At 40.2% G+C, this 27,167-nt stretch overlaps 1 protein-coding gene across 3 annotated transcripts in view; it reads left to right on the forward strand.

Annotated features, from left to right (window-relative positions):
- Window positions 1-27,167, forward strand: part of LOC127423785 (IQ motif and SEC7 domain-containing protein 2-like) — a 121,183-nt gene that overhangs the window by 77,821 nt on the left and 16,195 nt on the right. For all 3 annotated transcript variants that reach the window (XM_051668357.1, XM_051668359.1, XM_051668360.1), the window contains 4 exons: window positions 13,141-13,426; window positions 14,509-14,709; window positions 21,256-21,432; window positions 23,152-24,206. In XM_051668357.1, coding sequence (XP_051524317.1) covers window positions 13,141-13,426; window positions 14,509-14,709; window positions 21,256-21,432; window positions 23,152-24,206 — 1,719 coding nt within the window. The remainder of the gene's footprint in view (window positions 1-13,140; window positions 13,427-14,508; window positions 14,710-21,255; window positions 21,433-23,151; window positions 24,207-27,167) is intronic.

Here is a 27,167-nt window from a genome sequence, read left to right on the forward strand (position 1 = left end):
CATGTACATATGTACATATGTTATACATCAAGTCATTTTTATTTGTATAGTGCCTTTCAAAACACACATCGTTTCAAAGCAGCTTTACAGAAAATCATGCTTTAACAGAAAATGAAACTGTAATATCTATAATGTCTTAGTCATCATTGTGTAGTTTAATAAAATACGATTGTGAATTGTGTTTAAAAATAATTAATTAAATAATAATTGTATTTAGAACCCCAGTGAGCAAGCCGAAGGCGACTGTGGCAAGGAACACAAAACTCCATAAGATGTTGGTTAATGGAGAAAAATAACATTGGGAGAAACCAGACTCACTGTGTTCCCCTCTGGCTACATACTATACATGTCACGAATCAGAGAATGAGGCTCAGGACCCAAGCACAGAGTTAAAAAAACAAAGGATTTATTAATAAATAATAAAAGGGCAAAAACAAACCAAAACTCCCATGAGGGGGAAACATAAACATAAACTACCCCGAAGGGGAAAAAGGGTATCCAAGTTGAGGTAGGGAAAACAAGGCACAGGATACAGAACCGGCCGGACCGGGTAGGGATGGGATGGGATGATTAACAGGACCGACACGAGACAGGAAACAAGACCGATTAACATGACCAACAAATAGGACGAACTGGCACTGGACAGCACATATGAGGAGACTAAAATAGGGAGAGAAATCAACAGGTTAACATGAATAATAAACTAATAATGGGCAAAAAAGTAGGCGGGGTATGACGTAAGACAGAGAGACAATAGGCGATACAGAAACAAAATAAAGCCACGTGCTCTCACAAGACAACAGAACACCTGAATGGTATGAGGACACATCGCCAAGACAATTAGGTAATATACGCTCATGCCAATCGACAAACAAGATGAGAGAATGCGTAGCCGTGGCAAACAAAGAGATGCCATGCACTCTCACACTAAACGAAACCTGAGCGTACATTGCGAGTCAAACGCCATGCAATGCACGCAACAGGCAACAAAAACAAGACAGGACACCTGTGCAAGAGTTCGGCCACACACAAACCCGAAATCTCAGACCAAAGTGACCGAACCTCAGCACAACATGAAGAGAGCTCGCGACCCGGGCACGCAGCGAAAAGTGAGCGCACCCGTGTTCGCGAGAGACAGACATAAACTATTGACGCAAGTGCATGCCACCAAGATGACATAAGCGCGATGCACCCACATCAATAACAGACAGAAACATGGAGCATAAGTATCTGGATCCCGACACAGACCGAACCAAACACCATGCTCCGGACATGAAACAAGCCTGACTGAAGAGCACAACCGAAACTGTGCGCTCACACAAAGACAGACAATGAAACACAAGACGGACATGGAATGATGATGCCACGGTCCTGTCAAACAAAAACCCAGACTGACACCGTGACAATACGTCATATGAAGTCATTCATATCCAAAATTTTGTAGTTAATAACATCCAGCAATGACACATTCTCACACTGTCTCACACATTTTACTTGCATGACAGTACGATCACATCACACACACACACACACACACACACACACACAAGGCACAGGATACTTGTAAACCACCCAAATCTGCCCCCCCCCCCCCCCCCCCCCCACACACACACACACACACACACACACACACACACAGTCAATTCTCTCAAGGAGATGGATGACTCAGAAACTGTTTGTTAACATTCGATTTTAGGAGGAAACCATGTGCCTCTGAGTGTGAATTTAAGTCTAAATTCAGCGTCTCATTTATAAAGATGCAGTGCAACTCTGGCAGTATCACTTTTAAAGGAATCTTCACCCAAAAATGTTTATTCTGGCATCATCTACTTACCCTGTCGTTTGAAATGTAATCCAGACTTGTTCTCAAAACTCATTCACACTTGCCTATGTTCAAACCTTAGCTGTACAGACACTCTTGTGCAAACAGTGGCAGATACTGTTACACCCCTGTTTAAATACTATCATACAGTATGGGGCATCACTGCAGAATTTTTATTGTGTTTATTTAGAGTCTCACAGACACCCTACACCAACCTCTACCCCTAAACCTACGTTACAAAAAATAACCATGGTTTACAACATTAACCATAGGGTCACCATGATATTTTGTCATAAATTTTAGTAACCACAAAATTAAACGTGGTTACTATATTAACACCATATTACTGTGGTCATATTATGGTTAATTGCATAAAAAGTATTGTTTCCATAAACAAACATGGTTACTACAATAATACTACAGAAAAAACATGATTAATTTTATCCAGATCAAACCCCACTCTCAAATCCCTGACCTTCACTGTGACCAAATCACTGCGAGGAATCACTTTTATTTATTATTCTAAGTAGTATTATAGGAAATATTAAGAGTGGAGACATAGGGAAAAGTATGACAAAAGGCGGGATTCGAACATGGATTGACAACATGACAAAGTACTTTTATACCGTCGTAACACTCTGAGCTACTACAGTGGCATGAGAGGGTTTTTTTTTCATAAACTTTTGTATTTCTAACAGACTATTGGAATGCAAATAGTCACTCCATTCTCTCAACCCACTAAACGTCTAACACATTAACCAATTCAGCATCTCCGCATCATCGTGAAAAATTCAAATGCGCACTTTCATTTGGCCAATAGTTGACCGCTAAGAAATTTGTCTTGAGCTTGGTCTCAGCAATGGTGAGTGGAGTTAGTGTAAATAGCCATTGCTATCTGGACTTAGTGTAAATAGACACTTCGTTACATTGTCTGTTCCTCACACAAAGCTGTCATCTGGATTAATAAGGCTTAAAATAGGGAGACCGGGTTTAGTTGTCACACAGGGAAGTTGTCACACCTAAAATAACGTTTAGTTTAGTAATGAAGGTACATTTTAACCAAAAGGTTGAACTGTGTTCAATAATAACAAAATATGTTGGCCAAACCTATACAGGTGCTGGTCATATAATTAGAATATCATCAAAAAGTTGATTTTTTTTCACTAATTCCATTCAAAAAGTGAAACTTGTATATTATATTCATTCATTACACACAGACTGATATATTTCAAATGTTTATTTCTTTTAATTTTGATGATTATAACTGACAACTAAGGAAAATCCCAAATTCAGTATCTCAGAAAATTAGAATATTGTGAAAAGGTTCAATATTGAAGACACCTGGTGCCACACTCTAATCAGCTAATTAACTCAAAACACCTGCAAAGGCCTTTAAATGGTCTCTCAGTCTAGTTCTGTACACTACACAATCATGGGGAAGACTGCTGACTTGACAGTTGTCCAAAAGACGACCATTGACACGTTGCACAAGGAGGGCAAGACACAAAAGGTCATTGCAAAAGAGGCTGGCTGTTCACAGAGCTCTGTGTCCAAGCACATTAATAGAGAGGCGAAGGGAAGGAAAAGATGTGGTAGAAAAAAGTGTACAAGCAATAGGGATAACCGCACCCTGGAGAGGATTGTGAAACAAAACCCATTCCAAAATGTGGGGGAGATTCACAAAGAGTGGACTGCAGCTGGAGTCAGTGCTTCAAGAACCACTACGCGCAGACGTATGCAAGACATGGGTTTCAGCTGTCGCATTCCTTGTGTCAAGCCACTCTTGAACAACAGACAGCGTCTGAAGCGTCTCGCCTGGGCTAAAGACAAAAAGGACTGGACTGCTGCTGAGTGGTCCAAAGTTATGTTCTCTGATGAAAGTAAATTTTGCATTTCCTTTGGAAATCTGGGTCCCAGAGTCTGGAGGAAGAGAGGACAGGCACACAATCCACGTTGCTTGAGGTCCAGTGTAAAGTTTCCACAGTCAGTGATGATTTGGGGTGCCATGTCATCTGCTGGTGTTGGTCCACTGTGTTTTCTGAGGTCCAAGGTCAACGCAGCCGTATACCAGGAAGTTTTAGAGCACTTCATGCTTACTGCTGCTGACCAACTTTATGGAGATGCAGATTTCATTTTCCAACAGGACTTGGCACCTGCACACAGTGCCAAAGAAACCAGTATCTGGTTTAAGGACCATGGTATAGGGATAACAGGGGTTCTTAATTGACCAGCAAACTCGCCTGACCTTAACCCCATAGAAAATCTATGGGGTATTGTGAAGAGGAAGATGCGATATGCCAGACCCAACAATACAGAAGAGCTGAAGGCCACTATCAGAGCAACCTGGGCTCTCATAACACCTGAGCAGTGCCACAGACTGATCGACTCCATGCCACGCCGCATTGCTGCAGTAATTCAGGCAAAAGGAGCCCCAACTAAGTATTGAGTGCTGTACATGCTCATACTTTTCATGTTCATACTTTTCAGTTGGCCAAGATTTCTAAAAATCCTTTCTTTGTATTGGTCTTAAGTAATATTCTAATTTTCTGAGATACTGAATTTGGGATTTTCCTTAGTTGTCAGTTAAAATCATCAAAATTAAAAGAAATAAACATTTGAAATATATCAGTCTGTGTGTAATGAATGAATATAATATACAAGTTTCACTTTTTGAATGGAATTAGTGAAATAAATCAACTTTTTGATGATATTCTAATTATATGACCAGCACCTGTACATAAGATAAGAATATAAGGTATTTTTGTATGTTACATGCCAGCTATTGGAGCATGTTGTCACAAATGTTCAATGTGGGCATATTTAACTTTTTTCTTTTTATTTTTGGCAATAGCGGTGGAAAAGTGTAGTACTCTTTTATTAGCCAAGACTTAAAGGTAGGCCTATGTGCTCAAATAGAAATTGATTCTCAAAAATAAACCTACCCTGGGAAAAGTGTGGCAGCTACCCCCCAGTCTCCCCTATAGTGCACAAGTTGTACATTTCTGTACTTTTTAGGAGCTTGAAATTGTGGATCACCATCCACTTCCACTGAATGGAAAAGCACTGCCTGTGTATTCTATTAAATATTTCCTTTAGTGTTCCATGGAATAAAAAAATATCACACATTATTGGTTTTTGGGTGACCTATACCTTTAAAAATTCAGAATACTCAAATTAACATGATGTTCTGTGGTTTAAAACACAAGCTACAAAAAAGCTCCAATGAAACTGTAAGATCACCCAAAAATCATTCAGAACTCAAGGGTATATTGATACCTAATCACTAGATATGGTGAAATTATTGTGATTTTGAGCCTGAACTAATTAAACAAGATGATGAAAACTGATTAAAAAAAATAATAGCTTAGATCTGTCTCAGCATCATCCCCCACCACCTTCATGAAGTTGGCACCCCATATGATTAAGTCATTACCAAATCTATACCATTCATTTGTGCCGCGTTTGTGCTGATTTGTGCCGCAAAAATTAACGTTTGTACTGGTTCGGTGTTTGAGATATTAGACATTATTTTTTTGGCTGTGTGACGTCACTTTCCACCCCATGTGGTCCAAATCGCTTCAAACCGGTGCCGTTCGTTTGTGCCCGATTTGTGATCGTTTGTGCGGTTAAAAGAAACACTGTAACTATTTCCTTTCCTTAGACATATCAAGAAACTTTTCAGGAGCAGTGATATCACTCTCCACCCCATGTGGTCTAAATCGTTCAGAACCGGTGTCGTTCATTTGTGCTCTATTTGTGCTGATAAAATTAATCTTTGAATGAATTACAGTGTTTCTTTTAACAGCACAAACCGTCACAAATCAAGCACAAAAGAACGGCAACGGTTTGGAGCAATTTGGACCACATTGGGTGGAAAGTGACGTCACACAGCCAAAAAAATTATGTCTAATATCTCAAACACCGAACCAGCACAAACGTAAATTTTAGCGGCACAAATCGGCACAAATCGGCACAAACGAATGCTATAGATTTGGTCATGATTTAATTATATGGGGTGCCATCTTCACGGAGGTGCCCCCACCTCCTTTTGCAAAGTGTGTGCAGTACTGAAGTTCTGTTATTTGCTGCGTGTGATTGCCATTTTCAAGTCAGATAGCTGACAAAAACCAATATGCCAATATGCTCATATAGTATACATATATACAATTTACTACAATTGATTATCTATTGGTACACCATTGATAAAAACCACAGTGCTGCCAGTTGCAGAAAGTACTTGCCTAAAACAGATTCTAATCAGCTGTATTTGTACCACGGTCACAAGAAGTGGGCCACTGTGTGGAGCGACGTTTGTAAAGCGAAGTGATGCTGATTGTTCTCTGATTGTGTGCTTATTGGCTGTGTATTTGTGGATTGCATATTTGTTGTTTGTAGGAGGATTGCTTGCTAGTTTTTTGTTGTTGAAGTGTGAGATCACACTGACACAGATTAACTGAAGTATAGATTTACACAGAACTAGCTGAGAAGTGAATTCAATAACTGTTCTAATATCATGGTTCACCCTGTATCTTTCTTTGTTTATCTGTCTGTCTGTCCTTTAACTTTAAAATTGATCAGACTTTCTACTTTTTCTGACTGCTTTCCCTGATGGTACCTCTTATCTGAAATGTGATGGGATATAGACCATTTGAAGCATTGTTTTAAAATCGTAACAAAAGCTACCAAAGTGACGTAATCTAATTTGAGGATTTTCAATATAATTACAGATGAGCAACACAAATGCGCTTTCACTGTGTCCTCTTGGTTGTCTGTGTGAGATGTTGTTAAATACATGGGTAGCAGGCCTACACATTAAATATTTGGGATGTTGACATGTCCTGTGATGTGATGTTTTATACTTCATCTTAAGCTATTTTGAACAGCATTTTGCTTATTCTTTTGTGATTGTTATGCAGCTTTTGAGGTTATATTATGGCCTGATATTAAATGAGAGACTACATGGAATATTTGTACCTTTTAAAATTTACTTTATCACACCATTGCAAGACCATTTAAAATGAACTAGTGAATGCAAAAAGGTAGTTAAAATGGTGAAAAACTTAAAAGAAGTGGTGACCAGTCACACCACCTAAAGCTTGCAGCACCACTGGCGACTCAGTAATACATTGATATTAGCACAAGAGTAAAATGATTCCATTAAAAAGCATGATGCTCTTTTAGTCTATAAAGTCAATGGAGCTATTTTTATAGTTTCATTGTTTTTAAATAAATGTGTTTTTATAGAGCAAGTTAAAGCAGTCCTAATGTCTGTTGAGTCTTGTATTTATGTTACTTACTGTACACACTCAAGCATGTACAATCATTGTTCTTATTGCCTCACTTTTTTTCTTGTGAAAAAAGGAAGCATTAAGTCATAGGCTATGCGACAACATTATAATCAAGTGATCTTGATTAAACCCAAGTTGCATACTATTCATCCTTTAATGCATACAAGATTAGTGCGTCCCAAATTCAAATATGTTAAAAGTAATATCTGAAAGGTGCCCAGATGTCATAATCTTTATGGTGGAGTGTACATCAGTGGTATATCCCATTTGTGCACATCCCCTTGCACTAACCAAGAAGATTGGTTTGCAATGTGGTATCAGTATGCAATTTAAAGGTACTCTGAGCACCATTTGGAGTTCCTCAGATGCCACACAGGTGGATCAGGAGATGCTCCAGACCCCCTTTCAGTTCTCTGACATCTTAGTTCCTGCAAGACCTCTAAAAAATTCGAAAGAACTCTAAGGACTGTCAACGGTTCCTACAAGAAAAAGGCTTCGAGGCTCTTGAAATATAACTTAAAATTCCTTGAATACATAAATAGGATTCATTAAAGGGTGTCTTGAGGAAATCCACAGGGTTCTTTTCGGTGTGGCAGCTGAGGATCCCCAAATGGTGCCTTAATATCTTAAGTTTTGTTGTGAATGGCATAGTGGACAATGCAGGTTTAAGTCTTGATTCAGTCTTAAAAGTATGTACTTAACTATCTCCAGTGCAGTATGTACTTTTAAAACTAATATAGGCTAAGAATGCGACTGAAGATTCAGCCACTGTCTCCATCATGTGTCTCTCAACAGAGTTATTAAGCCAACATCAAAGTCAGAATCATTTAGGATAGGAATTATACACTCGTTTTATCCAAGCTGTGGCCTACTGTTGATAAATGTTTGCCGTTGGATTTGTAACAGGTAACAGTAACGCATACAGCAGTCTGAGTGACACTTTTAATTAACGGCCATTCACTGACTCACACAGAGATATTCTTCCATCAGTGACTCCCAGGGGGTGTCTTAATTAAATAACAAGCACACACATACACACATGCATACATACAGTATACAAATGTGCAAACTCATACTGTATGCACATCCTTGTTTTGCTCTCAGAGCATTTTAACCTTCAGAAAGTCAGGTTTGTAAAATAATAATAAAAAGTTCTTCATCTGAGATCATAAATTATCTCTCCCTCAATATACAGTAAATTAATTTATGTATTAATACAAAAAAATAAATAAAAAAACAGTAATGTTACATTACATTTTAATTTTATATGTGTGAATGCATTATCTAATGTGTAAAATGTGACATGGCTTTAAACCAAGAGATCAAATCGAACTAGATTTCCTCTTAGGGGTTATAATGTGTTGTTGTGTGGCTGCTGGGGTGTTCTGAGTGGTTGATAGGGCATTGCTAGGTGGTTTCTAGGATGTTCTGGGTGGTTGCTTACTAACATCAGAAGAGCTCACCACCCAATTCTTTGTTATATTTTGGTCTCGAGATAAGGCTAGAATCTCTTCTTCAATTTAATTCAATGGGATTTCTTTTTTTTTTTTTGGCCAATTCTTTTAGGTTTTGGCTAAGTCTTAACTCATAGAAAAGCAATAGCATACCATTCTTTAAAAGACGCATGATTTGTGATATTCATGCCCATTGCAGAAACAGTGTAGTATGTGTTATGTGCCAATGTTTAATTCTTAAAGGGATAGTTCACCAAAATATAAAAATTCTGTCATCATTTACTCACCCTCATGTTCAAGTAGTGATTGACCGATATGGGTTTTTTTTTAATGGCCAATGCCGATATCCAGAGAGCAGGGTGGCCGATAGGCCGATACAATGGTGGTATATCACACAATTTAATATAGTAAATAACAAAAACATAAAATTGCTAAAAAATGAATAAATTCTTATTTAGCACTATATTTACTCAATTTCACACTAAACTTTATCTTTGCAAAAAAGAATCTAAAAAAGTAAAATTGTATTTTAAATGGTAGATAGCAGTTTCTTCTGATTTCTGTTTAGTCATCAAATTTTAGTAATTTATTTGCACATGAAGAAATTGTTAATATATTAGGAAGAAAGAAATAACAGTACACCTAGTCCAGCAACCATGTATGGCATGTCCACGTTAGCAATCGCATTTTCTCAAAAATTACCAAATCAAACCAATTGCACATACAGTGCTTAGTGAATATTACATTTTCTCATAGCTCACGTGAAGCGTTTTTACTTTTAAGTTGCACTCACACGCTTGTGCGGATCCAGCTCGAGCAGCAGCAATCTCTAGACAGTTTAAATGGCCTGGATCGCCTGATTGGATTGTCATGGACTGACCGTCATGATTTGTGAATCAGAGGAAGTTTTGATCCTGATCCTGAAGTTTTTGATTCTGGCTGATAGAATACGTGCTTCAGAGGAAGATATTAGATGAGTAATCGACAGGAAGAAAATGCTGGATTTTCACGAGGTTTGTGAATTACATCTGTTTAAACGAGATATCTGCATATTTGCAGATGGTATATAATAGAAGTTTTATTGATATTCGGCTTTTCTCATTAGAAAAGTTACAAGGAACTGTTGAGGAGAGACTGTTAGAATACGTGCTTCAGAGGTAAATAAATGAGCGCTCCACATGATGCTGGATCTGCTGAAGTTGTGTGAGATTGGTTTATTACATCTGTTTAAACGAGATATGCACATATTTGCAGATGGTAAATGATATTAGTTTTATTGATATTTGCCTTTTTATCATTAGACAAGACAGTTAAAAGGGAACTGTTGAGGAGAGAGAGGGAGAATGAACAGGCGAGCACTTAAATATAATGAGCTCAAACACATCTGCCATGGATCTGATATGCGGACTGTTTAAATGACACTGTATTGCACACCGGTCTATTATTGTATTAACACGATGGCACGTAACAACAAAATTAACCGTGACTGGTCGTTTACATGTCTCACTTGCTTCACATGCAAGCAGGCGATTCTCAGCACCCTCAAGAAACAAATCGGCCAAAGGGGAAAATGTATCGCCCGATGCCGATAATTAAAAAATTCTGAATATCGGCCGATTTATCGGCCTCACCGATATATCGGTCGACCACTAGTTCAAAGTCTGTATGACTTTCTTTCTTCCATGAAACACAAATGAGATGTTAGGCAAAATTTTTGTCTCAGTCAATATTCACTTTCATTATATTGCAAAAAAATGACAAACCAAGATATTACCAAAATGTTAGCCTCAGTCACCATTCACTTTTATTTTATGGACGAAAGATGCAATGAAAGTAGAGGGTGACTGAGACCAACATTGTTCCATGGAAAAAATAAAAGCCATACAGGTTTGGAACAACATTAGGGTAAGTGAATGGTTACAGAATTTTCATTTTTGGATGAGTTATCCCCTTTAAATCACTAACCCTAAGTGTGAGTAATAGTAACAGTGATGCTTGTCTCAGCAAGCACCACTAATTAATTATGTACAAATATGTGTCAAATTAGGCCTTCATGCAATAAACAAATGGATAAATCCAATTCATATTCTTTGAGTTTGAGAGGTAGTAGAGAGAATATTAGTTCACCTCGTCTATGATGTTTATTATGAGGACTTTCCCACTCCACCTGTCTTAGCAATTGAATCTGTCCGCTGAATCTTTGGTGTCCTCTCTGTGTAAAATGTGAAGGCTTTCAGAGGCTTGGAGCGAATGTCTGCATTCTTTTCTTGGAGAAAACATGGATACGGTGAATATTACATATGCTCTGTGGAGACATCAGGCCAGACAGCTTTATGTTTCAAAATATTGTTGGAGACTGTGAATTTACTGAACTCTAGTGGAAATAGATTATTTGGAACAGTCTGTACGCAGAATTGATAGCTTAATTCTGCTGCTCGAAGTAAATGAGGGATGTCTAAGGTAGGCCTAAATTTTTATTCTTACATATATTGGTGCTTGGATTTAGTTTTAATAAACAGTTATTATAGTTTTACAACTATTTTGTTTATGAAGATGCTTGCAATTACAGAATAATGTGAGTCATTGTAGTATATTCATCTCTATTTTATTATGTTATATTCGCTCTCTATTTGTAAAAATATGCCTTGCTGTATGCATTGTAATATGTTTGTATGATAGTGAGTTGGCCCAGGACTGTTGTGTGTGTGTGTGTGTGTGCCTTTGTATGACTTGCCCCAGGGGGTGGTGATGGCACGGTTCACACACACACACACACACACACACACACACAAATGCACCATGTGACTGGTATCTAGCTCAGCTGCACATGTGCCATTAGCAAACACACATAACATGCAAATTCAAATATGCACACACATCTACAGTCACTCATGCTAATCGCAACAGGACTGCATGGCTACATTACTTGGCACTATTCCTGGACACACATTACCATGTGCACACACACTCAAACCTGGTGGACATGAGAGAAAGTTAGAAGGACTGCCTGTGTGTGTGATTGAGAGAGAGGTTGCATTTTAATGTGTTAATTTTAGATAAAATAGTACATTGCAGAACCATAAACTATATTAGTCATACACTGAATGTTACGTTGTGTGGCGTTTTTTTTTTTATTATTGTACATTGCTGATGAGTCTATTGTTTTTAAGCTTTTCTGCTGCTGGCAAACTCAGCTGTTGCCATGTTGGTAGTTACCAGTTCCCTGGAGTGAAGTGATTTGTTACACTTAGAGACATAGACTGTATGTGCATGTGTGTGCTGCTGGTAAACTGCAATCATACTGCAGTAATTGACAGATATTGTCAAATGCAGTCATTTGGAAACTCACCGGCATGATTCTACTGATCGCAGAACAGCTCTTACACAAACACAAACTCGCTCTTGTACATCTGCAGACATCATGTGTGAGAGTTTGTGTGTGTTTACTTCCCTAGCCATGTGGTTTCATCGAAAGACAAAACTCCCGCATAGAGCCCACGCATACATGTGAGTAAACAACTGAACAACACAGAAAATAAGACACAGAGAATAAAGATTAGATGTTGCGTATAAAGATGTGGAAGAATAGATTATGTTATGGTAATGGGAATGTGATTTATTGCAACTGTCAAATGGTGTTTTTGTTCAGTCTGCATTATTGCCATGACAAATAATTCTGCTTTTGTATTCCCAACAGTTATGAAAAACCATTAATTTAGCTGCATTTAAAATAACCAAAGACAAATATTCAAAGTAATTGAAAGATAAAAGACAAAATAAAATGAAGAAAGAAAAGATACGAAGACAAAAACATTAAGATAAGAATAAAGAATACAAAGGAATAATAAATTATATATAAATATATAAATAAATCATATATAATTAATAATTCATTTTCACTCATTTTTCCTCATATTATGGCAAATAATATTAAATTATATAATTTCAATTATATCAAATAAATATGTAACATAAGTAAATAAATAAATAAATAATTGACTTTCTAAATGAATGTGGTTTCCTTCAGCAATGCTGACAACAGGAAGTGAGTCATCACATTACAGTACAGTACAGTACACCTGCTTCAGGGGGAGAGGGGTGTTGAAGGTCGACTTTGCTTTGTACACCTCCTTGTCCTTCTTTTCTATGCTGCATTCTCGCTCTCTCTCCTCCTTCAGTCATCATCGGATGACTCATTAATGATAATTGGCTTCTCTCGTTTGACAGTATGCCACACATGCCACTGTTTTCCCTTCTTCCACCTTTCTCTCTTTCTCTCTCTCTGCTTCTCTTTCTCTTTATGCACCATGTCCTCTGTCTGTTTCTCTTTCACACTCCCTTTCTCTTCTCTTTTTCCTCCCTCATTCTTCTGTACTCAGGCCAGATGGCTGGGCCCTGGCTGGTCTGCATATGGGCATTTGAAATGCTAATGTTGGTTAGTTTGCTAATATGTTTGTCTACAGTTAAATTTTAGTGCCAACATTACAGACTTGTTTTAGTCTCAGCGTGTCAACAGATCTTTTTCTGGCAGTTGTTGACCTAGAGCTTTTTCTCTCTCTTTCTCTTTATATGTCAGTGTGGAGGCAGATTCTCAGTGTCCAGACACGGGTAGCTTTTCCGACAGCACCTGCAGTCAGGGCCCATACCTGGGCAATACGAACCGCTACGGGAACATTCGAAACGCTCCCAGCCCTCAAGGGCCTTCCGTGGCCCCTCCAAGCCCAGCGAGCCTGGCCTGGGCTCAACGGACCCGTCACCAGCCTGCCAGCCTGGCACTTCGCAAGCAAGAGGAGGAAGAGAGCAAGCGCTGCAAAGCACTCTCTGAGAGCTATGAGCTCTCCACAGACCTGCAGGACAAAAAGGTTATTGAATGTGTGTCTCTAGAAGCATATAGAACCCTTTAGACCACCAAGAGTTCTCATTGCATACTTACACTGTACCACTCGTACAAAAAAAGTACTGTGTTGGTGCCAAAGAGATGGTATCAGATGGTACCGCCATGGCACTTTGATATATACCATGGAACTGAATAATTACCGTAATCATATCACATGTATTTACATGGTACTCCGCTTGTATTCGATTGTGTTGTATTGTCCTGTGTTATTTTGTACCATGGTATTATTATGAAACATGTCTAAAAAAAAAAAAAAATTAGTAATAACTTGGTAGTTTGTAGTAAATGCAGTAATATTAATGAAAGGAAACTATGTTTACTTGCTGAAGTGTTGGAGCTTCCTGACAATTTTGTTCTTAATTTGTTTGTCAGAACTCTCAGTGGCACAAACAGTCTGTAGGAACATCCACACGTGTTTGTGTTTCACCATGGCCATCTCACAGACTGCCAATTTAAACTACAGTCATGCATTGTAGAATGTACATAAATATACTCCAGCTGTTTTAATGTGAAGCCAAACTTCCATCATCTCACATATTAGAAAAGATGTGATGGTAGTTATGATAGTATGGACCTTTTTCACATTTCTGGCTTTGGAACGCTGAGGTGAACTATAGCGGTAAACTTCTATAGCACTGAATAAGAGACCACAGCACATAATTTTTGCACTCCCGTTTTGCTCCAGCAGCACAAGAAAAAATGTATTATTACATTTCCATGACTTTCCAAAACGGGAAATAATAGAGACATGGATTATGGCAGTTAAAAGAGAGAAAAAGTTAAATTTACTATCACTCCCTCAGCAGCTATATTTGAAACTCCATCGCAACAGTGTTAACTTTTTTTTTTTTTTATTAATTCCAGGGTAATATAAGCATAGTATAGTGATGTACATTAAATTATTAAAAAAGTTCAAATAAAAAGTTTGCAAGATTTACCCTGCCCAGCCCATGAAAAGGGTCCATTTGAAGCTTTTTACACTCCTGCTTCAAACCAATTCTTTTTCTTGCTCTTTTTCTCTGCGTTTCCATCTTCCCCTTTTTTCAGGTGGAGATGCTGGAGAGGAAGTATGGTGGTTACTTTCTGAGCAGGCGAGCGGCTCGCACCATACAGACGGCATTCCGGCAGTATCGCATGAACAAGAACTTTCAACGGCTACGCAGTTCCGCCTCTGAAAGCCGAATGACCCGTCGGATCATCCTGTCGAACATGCATTCGCAGTACTCATTTGACGAGCGACAGCCGCAGGTAATGGAACAGTACATTAATTATTATGATCACTAAGAGAAAGCCTGCACAGTGACTGACACCTTCAATCTGGACACGACTCATTTACTATATGCAACAATTATTATGCCATGCTATGTGGTGTGTTTGTAATTTTAACACCATAACATGGTTAGAATTACGTACATGTTTGATATTCATTATTTATAAAGATGTCCGTTTTTTAAAGATATTTCTCCATATTTTTGATTGCAAAATCTTAGTCCAATGTGACTGTGTGCACAACAGTATAACATATTTGAAAGAATTAAAGCCTAATGCTGAATTCATCAAGAAAATTAATAATTGCAGTATAATTCGCCAGACTTGGTGTGAAGTTCATAGAGATGCATCAGTTGATTTCAAAAACTTGATAAGAATGTTTTTCATGCTGAAAATTTGCACATGATATGAATAGGCCTTAAAATGAACATATACAGGGCCCTATAGATATGTATACACCATCAGAAGTGCAGGCAGGGGCTGGTATTATTCCTCTTAGTGAATTTATATGTAACCAATGACTTTTAACTCTTTGAACAGCATAGACTAATGTCTATACAGTTTAAGTCAGAAGTTTACATACACTTAGGTTGAAGTCATTACCACTCCACAGATTTCATATTAGCAAACTATAGTTTTGGCATGACACAAGCAATTTTTCCAACAATTGTTTACAGACAGTTTGTTTCACCTTTAATTGATTATATCACAATTCCAGTGGGTCAGACGTTTACATACACTAAGTTAACTGTGCCTTTAAACAGCTTGGAAAATTTCTGAAAATGATGTCAAGCCTTTAGGCAATTAGCCAATTAGCTTCTGATAGACTAATTGGCTAATTGGAGGTGTACCTGAGGATGTAATTTAAGGCCTACCTTCAAACTCAGTGCCTCTTTGCTTGACATCATGGGAAAATCAAAAGAAATCAGCCAAGACCTCAGAAAAAAAATTGTGGACCTCCACAAGTCTGGTTCATTCTTTGGAGCAATTTCCAAATGGCTGAAGGTACCACGTTCATCTGTACAAACAATAGTACGCAAGTATAAACTCCATGGGACCACGCAACCATCATACTGTTCAGGAACGAGACGCATTCTATCTCCTAGAGATGAATGTAGATTGGTGCGAAAAGTGCAAATCAATCCCAGAACAACAGCAAAGGACCTTGTGAAGATGCTGGAGGAAACATGTAGACAAGTATCTATATCCACAGAAAAACGAGTCCTATATCGACATAACCTGAAAGGCAGGAAAAAGCTACTGCTCCAAAATCACCATAAAAAGCCAGACTACAGTTTGCAAGTGCACATTGGAGAAATGTCCTCTGGTCTGATGAAGCAAAACATTGAACTGTTTGGCCATAATGGCCATCGTTATGTTTGGAGGAAAAAGGGTGAGACTTGCAAGCCGAAGAACACCATCCAAATGTGAAGCATGAGGGTGGCAGTATCATGTTGTATCACATCTAAACTACAAATCCCTCTCCACTGCCCCTCCCTGAGAACCCTCAAAAATAGCCAAATATCCACCCCATTTCCTGTCAAACAAATCCCATTTTCCCAGCCTTCTATATATCACCTCCTTGAATGCCACCACCTCGCCCATCTCCCCGCACCACTCCCGAAACGAGGGTGCCCCAGCCGACTTCCATCCCCTGAGGATGATCCGTCTGCCGATCATAACTCTGGCTAGGACCCAACTTTTTAAATGTCTATCCCTAATATTAATGACCACCCCATCGCCTAAGATGCAGAGTCTGGGGCAAAATGAAAATTGAGTGTCCAGTACGTCACACATAAAGCTCTGAACCCTCAACCAAATTTCTTGGATCTTAACACACCCCCAAAAAACATGGGTTGTGTCCCCGTCTTCTGATTGGCATCGCCAGCAGGTGGGTTTGTCTTTAAGATCAAGCCTATACAATCTAGAGGTGGTCCAATAGAATCAATGTAAAATCTTAAATTGCATCAGACTCACCCTTGCATCTCTAGGTGTAGACTTGATGTTTTTTAGAATCCTAGCCCACACTCCCTCCGCCAATACCAAGTTTAAATATTTCTCCCATAATCTCTTGAGAGAAGTTGAAGCTCCATCCCCCAGACACTGAATTAACAGGGAGTAATACACTGATGCCTCATGACCTTTTCCAAAAGCAGTAATCACCACTTCCAGGGTATCTGCCGCTTTAGGGGGGGTGTATGCCACTCCCAAAAATAGTACAGAGCAGGTGGCACAGCTGTAAATACCTAAAGTATTTTCTACCTAAAGAAATCCTAAAATGTTGAACCATATTTTCAAAGGATCTCAACACTCAACTCTCATATAGGTCACCGAGCGTATTAACCTCCCTCACTGACCAGCACAAAGGAGACTTATTAATACATAATTTTGGGTTCAGCCATATGCTCTAGACAACATTTAAATAAATGTCTGAATTAAACACTCTGGACACTTTTGTTCATACCGCGTACAAATGAGAGATAACGGGGTGTAACTTAACTTCTGCGGTTAGTTTAATAGAAAGGCTTTGCAATGGCAAAATAGGGGCAAGAACTTCCTGTTCAATACAAAACCAGGGAGGGGCTCTCTCAGGTGAAAGTGACCAATGAGCCAAATGTCTGAGATCGAATGCATAATAATAAAACAAAATCTTGTGTAGGCCAAGCCCACCTTTGTCAGTTGGCCTACATAATTTATGTAATCTGGGACACTTACCATTCCAAATGAAGGACTTCGCTATGCTATCAGATTGCTTGAAATAAGAGAGGGGGACATCTACAGGGAGAGATTGTAGCAGCCAACCACCACCCCTGGAAAATCATCTTCCTTTCTTATTGCAGCTGCTAATGTTTCCAGGGAAAGACAAAACAATAATGGGGAAAGAGGGCAAAATAATCTGAAATTAATCCATTTACCGGGTGTCTATAAAGTGACTTAATCCATCCAATAAAAGTATTCCCGATCCCTTATATTTCCAAAATCTTAAAAAGATAATCCCATTCTACCATATCAAATGCCTTTTCAGTGTCAAGTGAGATGGCAGCGACCGGAGTCTGATCATTCGCCACTGACCACATGATATTGATGAAACGCCTAATGTTATTAGAAGAACTGCGGCCCCGAATAAACCCCACCTGATCTATATGTATAAGAGATGTCATAACTTTACTTAATCGGTGAGCCCAAATTTTTTACAATATTTTTTACATCTAGCTGAATCAGGGAAATTGGACGGTAACTCTTACTCTCACTTCTTTGTCCTTTTTAAGAATAAGACTGATCCGGGTTTGTGTCATGGTTGGTGTAAGCTTTCCATTCTTTAATGATTCTGTATAAACTTCTAACAAAAGTGGAGCCAGTTCTGTAGCATAAGATCTAAAAAAAAAATCAGCGGCAAAGCCATCTGGCCCCAGAGCCTTGCCTTAATTACTAATGGTTCTAATGGTTCCACAAAGTTTCTAATATCTTCATCAGTAGACGAAGACGTGGAACTATATAGATCAAGATAGAATCATTTAAAAGCATTATTAATATGAATGGCCGAGGTAAATATTTAACCACCAGCAGATTTCACTGAGGCAATGGTAGAAAAAGACTCTCTCTCTGCTTTATACAGTATATCTAGCCAAAAGCTTCCCTGCTTTGTCCCCCGACTCGAAGTATGACTGTCTTGCCCTGAATAGCCAAAACTCCACCTTCCACGACAAAATAGTATTATGTCTATATTTCAGTCGGGTCAATTCTCTGAGGCCATTAGACGACATTTGGTGCTTCAGCTCTGCCTCGGCACTTTTAATATTCCCTTCCAAATCCACGAGTTCTCGTGCTTTGGATTTTTTGATGAATGAGGCATACTGTATGATCCGACCTCTAAGAACCACCTTAAGTGCCTCCCAAGCCATGCCCACAGAGGATACTGAGGACCAGTTGGTCTCCATATAAACATTGATTTCAGCCTTTAACATTTGTTGGAATTCAGGATTTTGCAAAACGGATACATTAAAGCACCAACTATATGATTTCTTTTTCTCTGTATGTGACAATGCCTCTAAACTCACCAGGGCGTGATCTGAGACTAAGATGTTTCCAATTGAGCAATCAACAACAGATGAAAAGAGGGACTTAGACATAAAAAAAAAAATTAAGTCTAGAATAAATCTTATGGACTGATGAAAAAAAATGTATAGTCCCTACCAGATGGGTTCAAAAGTCTCCAAATATCTGTAAGACCAAGATTTTTACACATCCTGTGAAGTGTGGGTTGATGCTCTTACACACTTTTGCTTCACTATGATCAAGGAATGAGTCCATCAATAGATTAAAGTCTCCTCCCAATATTATATCTTGAGGGGTGCCAGCGGCTTGCAACATCCCTTCAAGATCTATAAAAAGCCCTGATCATCAGCGTTAGGTGTGTAATTATTAGCCAAAATCAAACTTTGCCCCTGAATTTCTGCTAAAACAGTAATGACTCTTCCTAATTTATCTTTAATCTGTTTGAGAATTTGAATTGTAGATGCTTACTTATCAGTGTAATGACTCCCCTGTTCTTACTTGAGCCAGCACTAAAGAAAACATGTCCACCCCATATCATCCCAAATTGTTCAGCGTCCTTCAGGGAAAGATGCGTATCTTGAAGTAACACTATATCATATTTCTTACGTTTAAGAAGATAAATAACTTTCCTACTTTTTATGGGGTGCCCCAACCCATTCACATTCTATGTGGAGAAAGACAATCCACTCATACTAACATTTGACATTTTGACATATTAGAAAAAATAGATTGTGTCAAAAATAAAATTATAAAAACCACATTCCAACAGTAGTGCAACAATCAAACCCCAAACTTCCCCCCGAACCAAACAAACAGAAAAAAGAAAAAACGTACACATTAACCCCGTTCACGACAGCTCCAACCGGCGTCCATCCTTCTAAACTCAAACAGTCCATGTACACCTACGAAAGCCCCCGCAACAACTTTGCCATAGGATTGCTGAAGTCCGGCCAATAGGTGGAATAAACACAAAGAATGTGTAGATTCATCCACATAACTGTCTCGAAGTTGTGTTCCTCCACAAAACAAACTCCAACTTCAGTTTCCTTGGACAGTCAAACAAATGTTCAGTGCTACTACACAAAACAAACACCAGCTGCAAGGTGGAACCAGCACAAAAAGAAACAAAAAAGGCACTCAGCTTCCTCAGACAATCAAGTGGATGTTCAGTGAGTCGGTCCACTTGGCTGCAACGTGAGTACCACAAAATAACTTAGTCCATTGACTTTATGAAGGACATCGCTTGCTGGGGACATGTAAATACTTTACAGCCATTCTTAGCATCTATGCTCAATTTGGCCAGGAACATCAGTGCAAAAGCGGCCATCCGTTGATGTAAGAGTTTCTTCACATTCCTTGAATCGATTATGTTTCTCTCTTGTCGAATTTGCAAAGTCTGGGAACAAGAAAATGCTGTGGTTCTTCCAAGAAAGCCTTCCTTTACTCCTCGCCTTGTGTAACATGAGATCTTTATCGGATGATCTCAGAAATTTGGCCAGAATTTATCGGGGCCTGTCTCCCTCAGCGAATCGACGAGCCGGAACCCTGTGAGCTCACTCGATTTCCAGCTTATGGCCTGTTATGTTGAGCAGACCCGGAAAGAGACCGTCCAGGAATTTCACCATATCCCGACCTTCTTTGTCCTCAGGAATTCCTACAATTCGGACGTTATTCCGCCGGTTGCGGTTCTCCAAGTCCTCCAGATTTTCCCAGACGTGCTCCAAATCCACATTGGTCGCTAGTGGATTAGCAGCTAATTCCCTCTCCGATGACTCCAGATAATCGATCCGTTTCTCAACATCCCCCATTCTTGTAACCAACTCATTGAATTTCATCTCCATGGCCGTGATCGATCAATGTATTACAGCAAGATCCTCCAAGTCAGCAATGACATTCGTCAGCATTGCCGACTCGTTCAACAATTCTTGCCGAATTTCCTTCACTGCTCTAGCCAAATCGGCTCCCGGGCTTGCGGCCTGTTCGGGGGTATCCACTTTAGCACGTAAGTGTCTTTTAATGTCTCTAGAGCTCGAGGATTTGGAATTCTTTGACATACTGTCTTCCTAGAACAGTTAAGGATCAGGGTGTATCGAATCTCACCGGTTTATGACATAAAAATTATTCAAACTAGCAAAGTGCGCAGAGCTCACCGTTCACATGTCCGAACCTCGCATGGCGTCACGTGACTCAACATTTCACATTCTTAAAATAAAGTAGTGATCCTAACTGACCTAAGACAGGGAATGTTTTCTATGATTAAATGTCAGGAATTGTGAAAAACTGAGGTTAAATGTATTTGGCTAAGGTGTAAGTAAACTTCTGACTTCAACTGTAAGTACCATGTCACTGTTCTTTCTCAATGGTACATGACTTGTCCTGACTTCCGGATCACATTACTCACCTGGACAGAAATTGTGAAAACATCAAATATTATACTAAGCAATTCTGTCTTTTCCATTATTTCTTTAGGTGCAGCCCCAGATACCCCATCAGCAGCAAGGTCGATATACCAGTCATCATAGCTCGACTTTGGGTACAGCTGTCCAGCCGGGAACCCCAGACACACAGCAGGATGCTGATTCACCTGCACACTGTCCTTCAGATAGAGAAGAGTATTCGCATGCAGATGATGCCTTTAACAAACAGGTGAGAGATGTGTGAAATGCATGGAATGGATTTTTGGAAATTGCATTGGAAAGAGTGATAACTGCTTTGATTTAGTATAGCATTTAAGATGTAAGATTAGAGATTTTGCTTTAAATTGGGTTAGTATTGTGTCTGCAGGTTTAGATTAATGTTTTTTTAAAGATTTAAGACCTTTGGTGAATGAAAAGCAAAAGCATAACTCAAAGGCAATACTTGTTACTTATCACTTGGCAGACACTTTTTTCAAAAGCAATTTAGAGTGCACTAATTGCAGAGACAGTCTCCCTGGAGTGACCTGGTGTTAAAGTCTTAGCACATTGGCACAATATTCATCAGGTTCAACTGGTCACGCTTCAGTCCAATGCTCAGCCATAATGGAGATTAAACTGAGTGATGTCAAATCTTTAATTACCATCAATCACATTTGAATAGTGTGGGTTAGTGGATGACTGAAATTGTTTTTTACAAGTTGTTTTGACAAAATCAGCACAGCTGGTCACCAGCATATTATGTGTTTTGGATGCTAGCCCCCAGTAAGGCATTCTGGTATGCTGGTGTCCCCACTAGGCCTCGTACTAAGCTTAACCAGACTTCCTTAGTAGGACCAGCTTCATCAGGAAGCTTCATTTGGAGCTTCATCCAATATATATGATAGCAAATGAGTCATGCAAAATCACAAGATTTTACACAATATTTGCTTAAAATTCACAAAAATAATTACATTTATTTAATTAAATGAAATATTCGTATGTTTGAATTGAATTATCAGTTGACAAGGCCATCGTTGTATTACTCATTTGCCAGTCGGGCACAAATATTGGTCAATGCCACTAAGCTCAAACTGGCCAAATTTCAGCCAATTAATCAGCCTGGCCAATAAATTCAGATTTTTTTTACACAACTATCTTGTATATTCAGACGAGATAGAAAAAAAAAAAAAAAAAGAAGAAACACACATTTATACAAGAAGAAAGTAGATTATGTTTCTTCAGAGGTATTACATACGCTGAGATCTACCAAGAACCAGCTTGTTAAAGAAGTCCAACAACGCAAGAAAACCGCACTTACGTGAGACTTGAAATCATCTGGTTATTCTCTGCTTTTTGCATAAAAAATAAGAACAGGCATGCGCACAACACTTGCGCACATTGGATAAGCCGGTAAGAACTTCAGTAAAGGTGTTTATGTGCAACGTGAAATCAGCATAATGGGCAAAGATCTAGATGTGCTGATTGGTTTATGCTTAAACCATATATGAAAATCATTAAAAGAAAACCATAAGATGTGTTCGTGACCACATGTGTTGTTGGCTTATTAAGAATAATCTGTTTTAGATCATGCATGCTAACATGCTTACTGAAACACTTGAAACACTGTACTGTAGTGCATCTGAAAACTTTTTTTTTAAAGATGTTTTAGAAGTGAGTCTGTGTTAATTAAAAACTGGGGAGAAGTACGCCCTAAATTTGAGAATTAAAAAAAAAAAAAAAAAAAATATACATATATATATATATATATATATATATATATATATATATATATATATATATATATATATATATATATATATATATATGTGAAAATGTTAAATGAAGAAATGATTCCAATGATCTATCAGATGTATTACTGTAATAATTAATTATTTCTTTGAGATTAAAAACTGTGTGTGGTCTAAGTATGACTCCATTCTTGAATGTTCATGTGTGTTTCCTCACTCAGGTGACATCTCTGGCTGACTCTATGGACGACACTCTGACATGTCAGTCAGGACAAGGGGACTCTCAGGATGGTGGTGGGGGAGGCGGTGAGGTGGGCGATGATTTCAGTGAGTGTGCATGGAGCAGCAAACCCACCCCGCGAAGAGTCTTAGGAGAGCATGAGCGACTAGGAGTCATGCATGAAGACAGCACAGCCACTTCGTACAGCGACGTCACACTTTATATGGATGACGGCATACCGTGTTCACCACTGTCCATTGAGCGGGTTCCCTCCAGCACGGACACAGAGTACTGGGGTGTCAGCAGCGGGGTCGGAGGTCGCGAGGACAGCCGGGACATGGAGGGTGGTGGGAGCAATAACAGCAGGCATAGCACGCCATGCACGGAATGCAGAGATTACCGCTTACGTGGGTCACACCTCCCTGTCCTTACCATAGATCCACCCAGCGACAGCTCGGTCGACATGAGTGACCGCTCAGACCGCGGCTCCCTCAGCAGACAGCTGCTTTACGAGCAGGAGCCCATGGGTGGTGGATCGCCCCAAGAAACTCTTAAACACAACCCTGTCCCTCGCTCGCCCAATCCCTGTGTGGCACAGGGCCAGACGCGACCTCCGGGCCGCCCCATCCCATCGCCTTTACCTACGCACTTTCCACATCACACCATGATGCATCACCACCATCACCCACACCTTCACCATCCAATGCACCACCACCCTTTACCGCATATCCATCACCCCTACCCAGACCCCACGTCCCCCTCCCCCACCCAGCCTCCACTCACGCCGCTCTCTTCCTCGTCGTCCACGCCGCTGCCTCCTACTGGCCTGGAGCACTCAGATGGCGATAATGACTCGCTGAATTCCACCACCAACTCGAACGAGACCATCAACTGCAGCTCAGGCTCTTCATCCAGGGACAGTTTGAGAGAGCCACTGCCTCCGCTAGGAAAACAGACTTATCAGAGAGAGAGCCGGCACAGCTGGGACTCACCAGCTTTTAACAATGACGTGGTGCAGAGGAGGCAATACCGCATTGGACTCAACCAATTTAACAAGTAAGAGACACTCACCAGAATGCACCTGTAGCAGCCTAGTAATAAGATTGACAGTGTGATGTTTCATATCTGAGTAGTTGGCGTTTTAAGTTGAATTTGAAGCAGTGACAACAGTATCCTACATTTACATTTAGTCATTTAGCAGATGCTTTTATCCAAAGCGACTTACAAATGAGACACATAGCAAGCAATTTGTCATACAAAGTTTAACAAGGACTGCCAAGTTTTCACAGTGGCTGGAGTAGTAAAGATGATAGCACAGAAGAAAGAGACAGACAAGGATTTTTTTTCTTCTGTACATTAAGTGCAGGTTAAGTGCAGTAGTAAGTGCAATTAGTGTGGGTTGGTTAAGTGCTCTCGTAACAGATGTGTTTTCAGATGGTTCTTGAATGTTGAGAAGGTAACAGCAGATCGTGTGTAGGTTGGAAGTTCATTCCACCACAGAGGAGCAGAGAAAGTGAATGATCATGAAATAGACTTTGAGTCTCTTTTTGATGGGACCACCAGGCATCGCTTGTTCATAGACCGCAGAGAGCGAGTTGGAGCATGGACCTGAAGAAGTGAATTGAAGTAAGAGGGTGCGGTTCCATTTGCTGTCCTGAAAGCCAGAGTCATAGCCTTGAATTTTATGTGGGCAGCTACAGGTAGCCAGTGGAGTGAAATCAAGAGTGGGGTGACATGAGCCCTTTTTGGCTGATTGAAGACCAGACGCGCTGCTGCATTCTGGACCATCTGCAGTGGCTTAATTGTGTTAGCTGGAAGGCCAGCCAACAGAGCATTGCAGTAGTCCAGTCTTGAAATGACCAGAGCTTGGACCAGGAAATGTGTAGCATATTCAGACAGGAAAGGTCTGATTTTCCTGACGTTGTAAAGCGTGAATCTGCAAGAACGGCGTTTGATGAGATGTGTGCAGTGAAATTAAGCTGGTCATCTATCACCACTCCCAGGTTCTGGGCTGTTCTGGTTGGTGTTAGTGTAGTTAAACCAAGATGAATAGTGAGGTTGTGGTCAACAGAGGGGTTGGTTGGGATCACGAGGAGTTCTGTCTTGGCAAAGACAGAATCCTGAGATGCTATACTTCATTTAAAGCTATTTTTTTACAAAATTTTCAAATTTTTTGTACTTCATTTGTTTAAAGACTGGACTTTTTGAGTGAAAAACCTAAAAGATGATATAAATGGAAATTTCACTCAAAAATTACATATATTGAGCATCATTATTGAAGTAATTGAATATTTTGGGTTAAAAAAAAAGATATGGTGACCAGTTACAGCACCGTATGTGGAGGGGAGTTTTGAACCTTTGGACTTATTTCTTTTTAATTTAAATTAAATCATAACATCCTTCGTAAACAGAGCAGCCTACATAACATAGCCTACCATTTCTCTGGTGCTGGTGAGATGTCAGCTGAATCTGCTTTCCCCAAGATCGCTGACGTAATAGTAGGTTGGGATGAAACAAGGAGACCAGCAGATCAACTGTGCTTGTTTTCATGTTGTACTTTAACAAACTATCAAGTTATATGCAGAAAACATAATGTAAATTTATAGAAAATCGATCCAACACTGATTCCATTGAGCCCACTTCATCTTTATCTATGCCGTTCTTCTTCTTCTTTTGTTTTTTGGCCCTGTACTATATATGAATTGTAAAAGAATTGTCCTGGTTACTTTTGTAACCTCCGTTCCCTGATGGACAGATCGGCGTGATGACTACGCGATGTGTCCCGTGGCGCCATGCCCATCTCGGGACTCGAGTCTGAAGCCAGTGCTGAAGCGGTCTCATATGCATCAACCCGAGCGGTGTGGCAACTGCAGAGGATGCCATATGCCCCAGGAGCCTCTGAAAATGTTTCAGTGGAACCGCTGTCTTCTGTCTGAACGCCTTCAGGCAGTTCATCACCGACTGTGCACGCTCGTTCATGAGGCGCGCCGTCATTGAGACTGAGTCCAACTCCAAGCCAAGAAAAGAGATGCTCTGAACCGGGGAGAGCTTGCTCTTTTCCCAGTTGACCCGAAGCCCTAGACGACTGAGGTGCCTGAGCACCAGGTCCCTGTTAGCGCACAGTAACTCTCAAGAGTGAGCTAGGATCAGCCAGTCTTCGAGGTAGTTGAGTATGCTGATGCCCACTTCCCTTAGCGGGGCAAGGGCTTTCTCTGCGACCTTCGTGAAGATGTGAGGGGACAAGGACAGGCCGAAGGGGAGGACCTTGTACTGATATGCCCGGCCCTCGAAAGCAAACCGCAGGAAGGGCCTGTGTCGAGGTAAACCCGAGACGTGGAAGTACGCGTCCTTCAGGTCTACCGGCGCGAACCAATCTTGATGCCGGACGCTCGCTAAAATGCGTTTTTGTGTCAGCATCTTGAACGGGAATCTGTGCAAGGCCCGGTTCAGAACTCGCTGGTCCAAGATTGGCCGCAACCCACCGCCTTTCTTCGGTACGATGAAGTAAGGGCTGTAAAACCCTTACTTCATCTCGGCTGGAGGGACAGGCTCTATCGTGCCCTTGCGCGGAAGGGTCGCGATCTCCTCACGCAAGGTCGCAGCGCACTCGCCCTTCACCGAGGTGAAGCAGATGCCGCTGAACCTGGGCGGGCACCTGGTGAACTGAATCGCATAGGGGTCAGCCAAACTCCGGGCGAGGGGGACCAAGGGGATAATCATGTCGGACGTACCGGCGGTTGGGGCCTCGCGACGGGGCAGAGCCATGGCCGTGCTGAGTCCAGGGACATCGGAGCACTGACCTGGCTTATTTATAGGACTCCTATAACATACACTTTGTGTTCCTTTTATTTTAAGGACACATCATACATTCCAGTCCCTCTGCTGGGCTCATATTTGTACTCAATCATACACTTCCATACGCAATTGCACTTCAGTCACACTTCACACACTTTCAAACACAGACACAAACACTCTCACAGACACAGAAACTTTCACACTTTTTACAAACACAAGGCC

This window comes from Myxocyprinus asiaticus, chromosome 33, assembly GCF_019703515.2.
Source record: "Myxocyprinus asiaticus isolate MX2 ecotype Aquarium Trade chromosome 33, UBuf_Myxa_2, whole genome shotgun sequence".
In the NCBI taxonomy this organism is placed as follows: Eukaryota; Metazoa; Chordata; class Actinopteri; order Cypriniformes; family Catostomidae; genus Myxocyprinus; species Myxocyprinus asiaticus.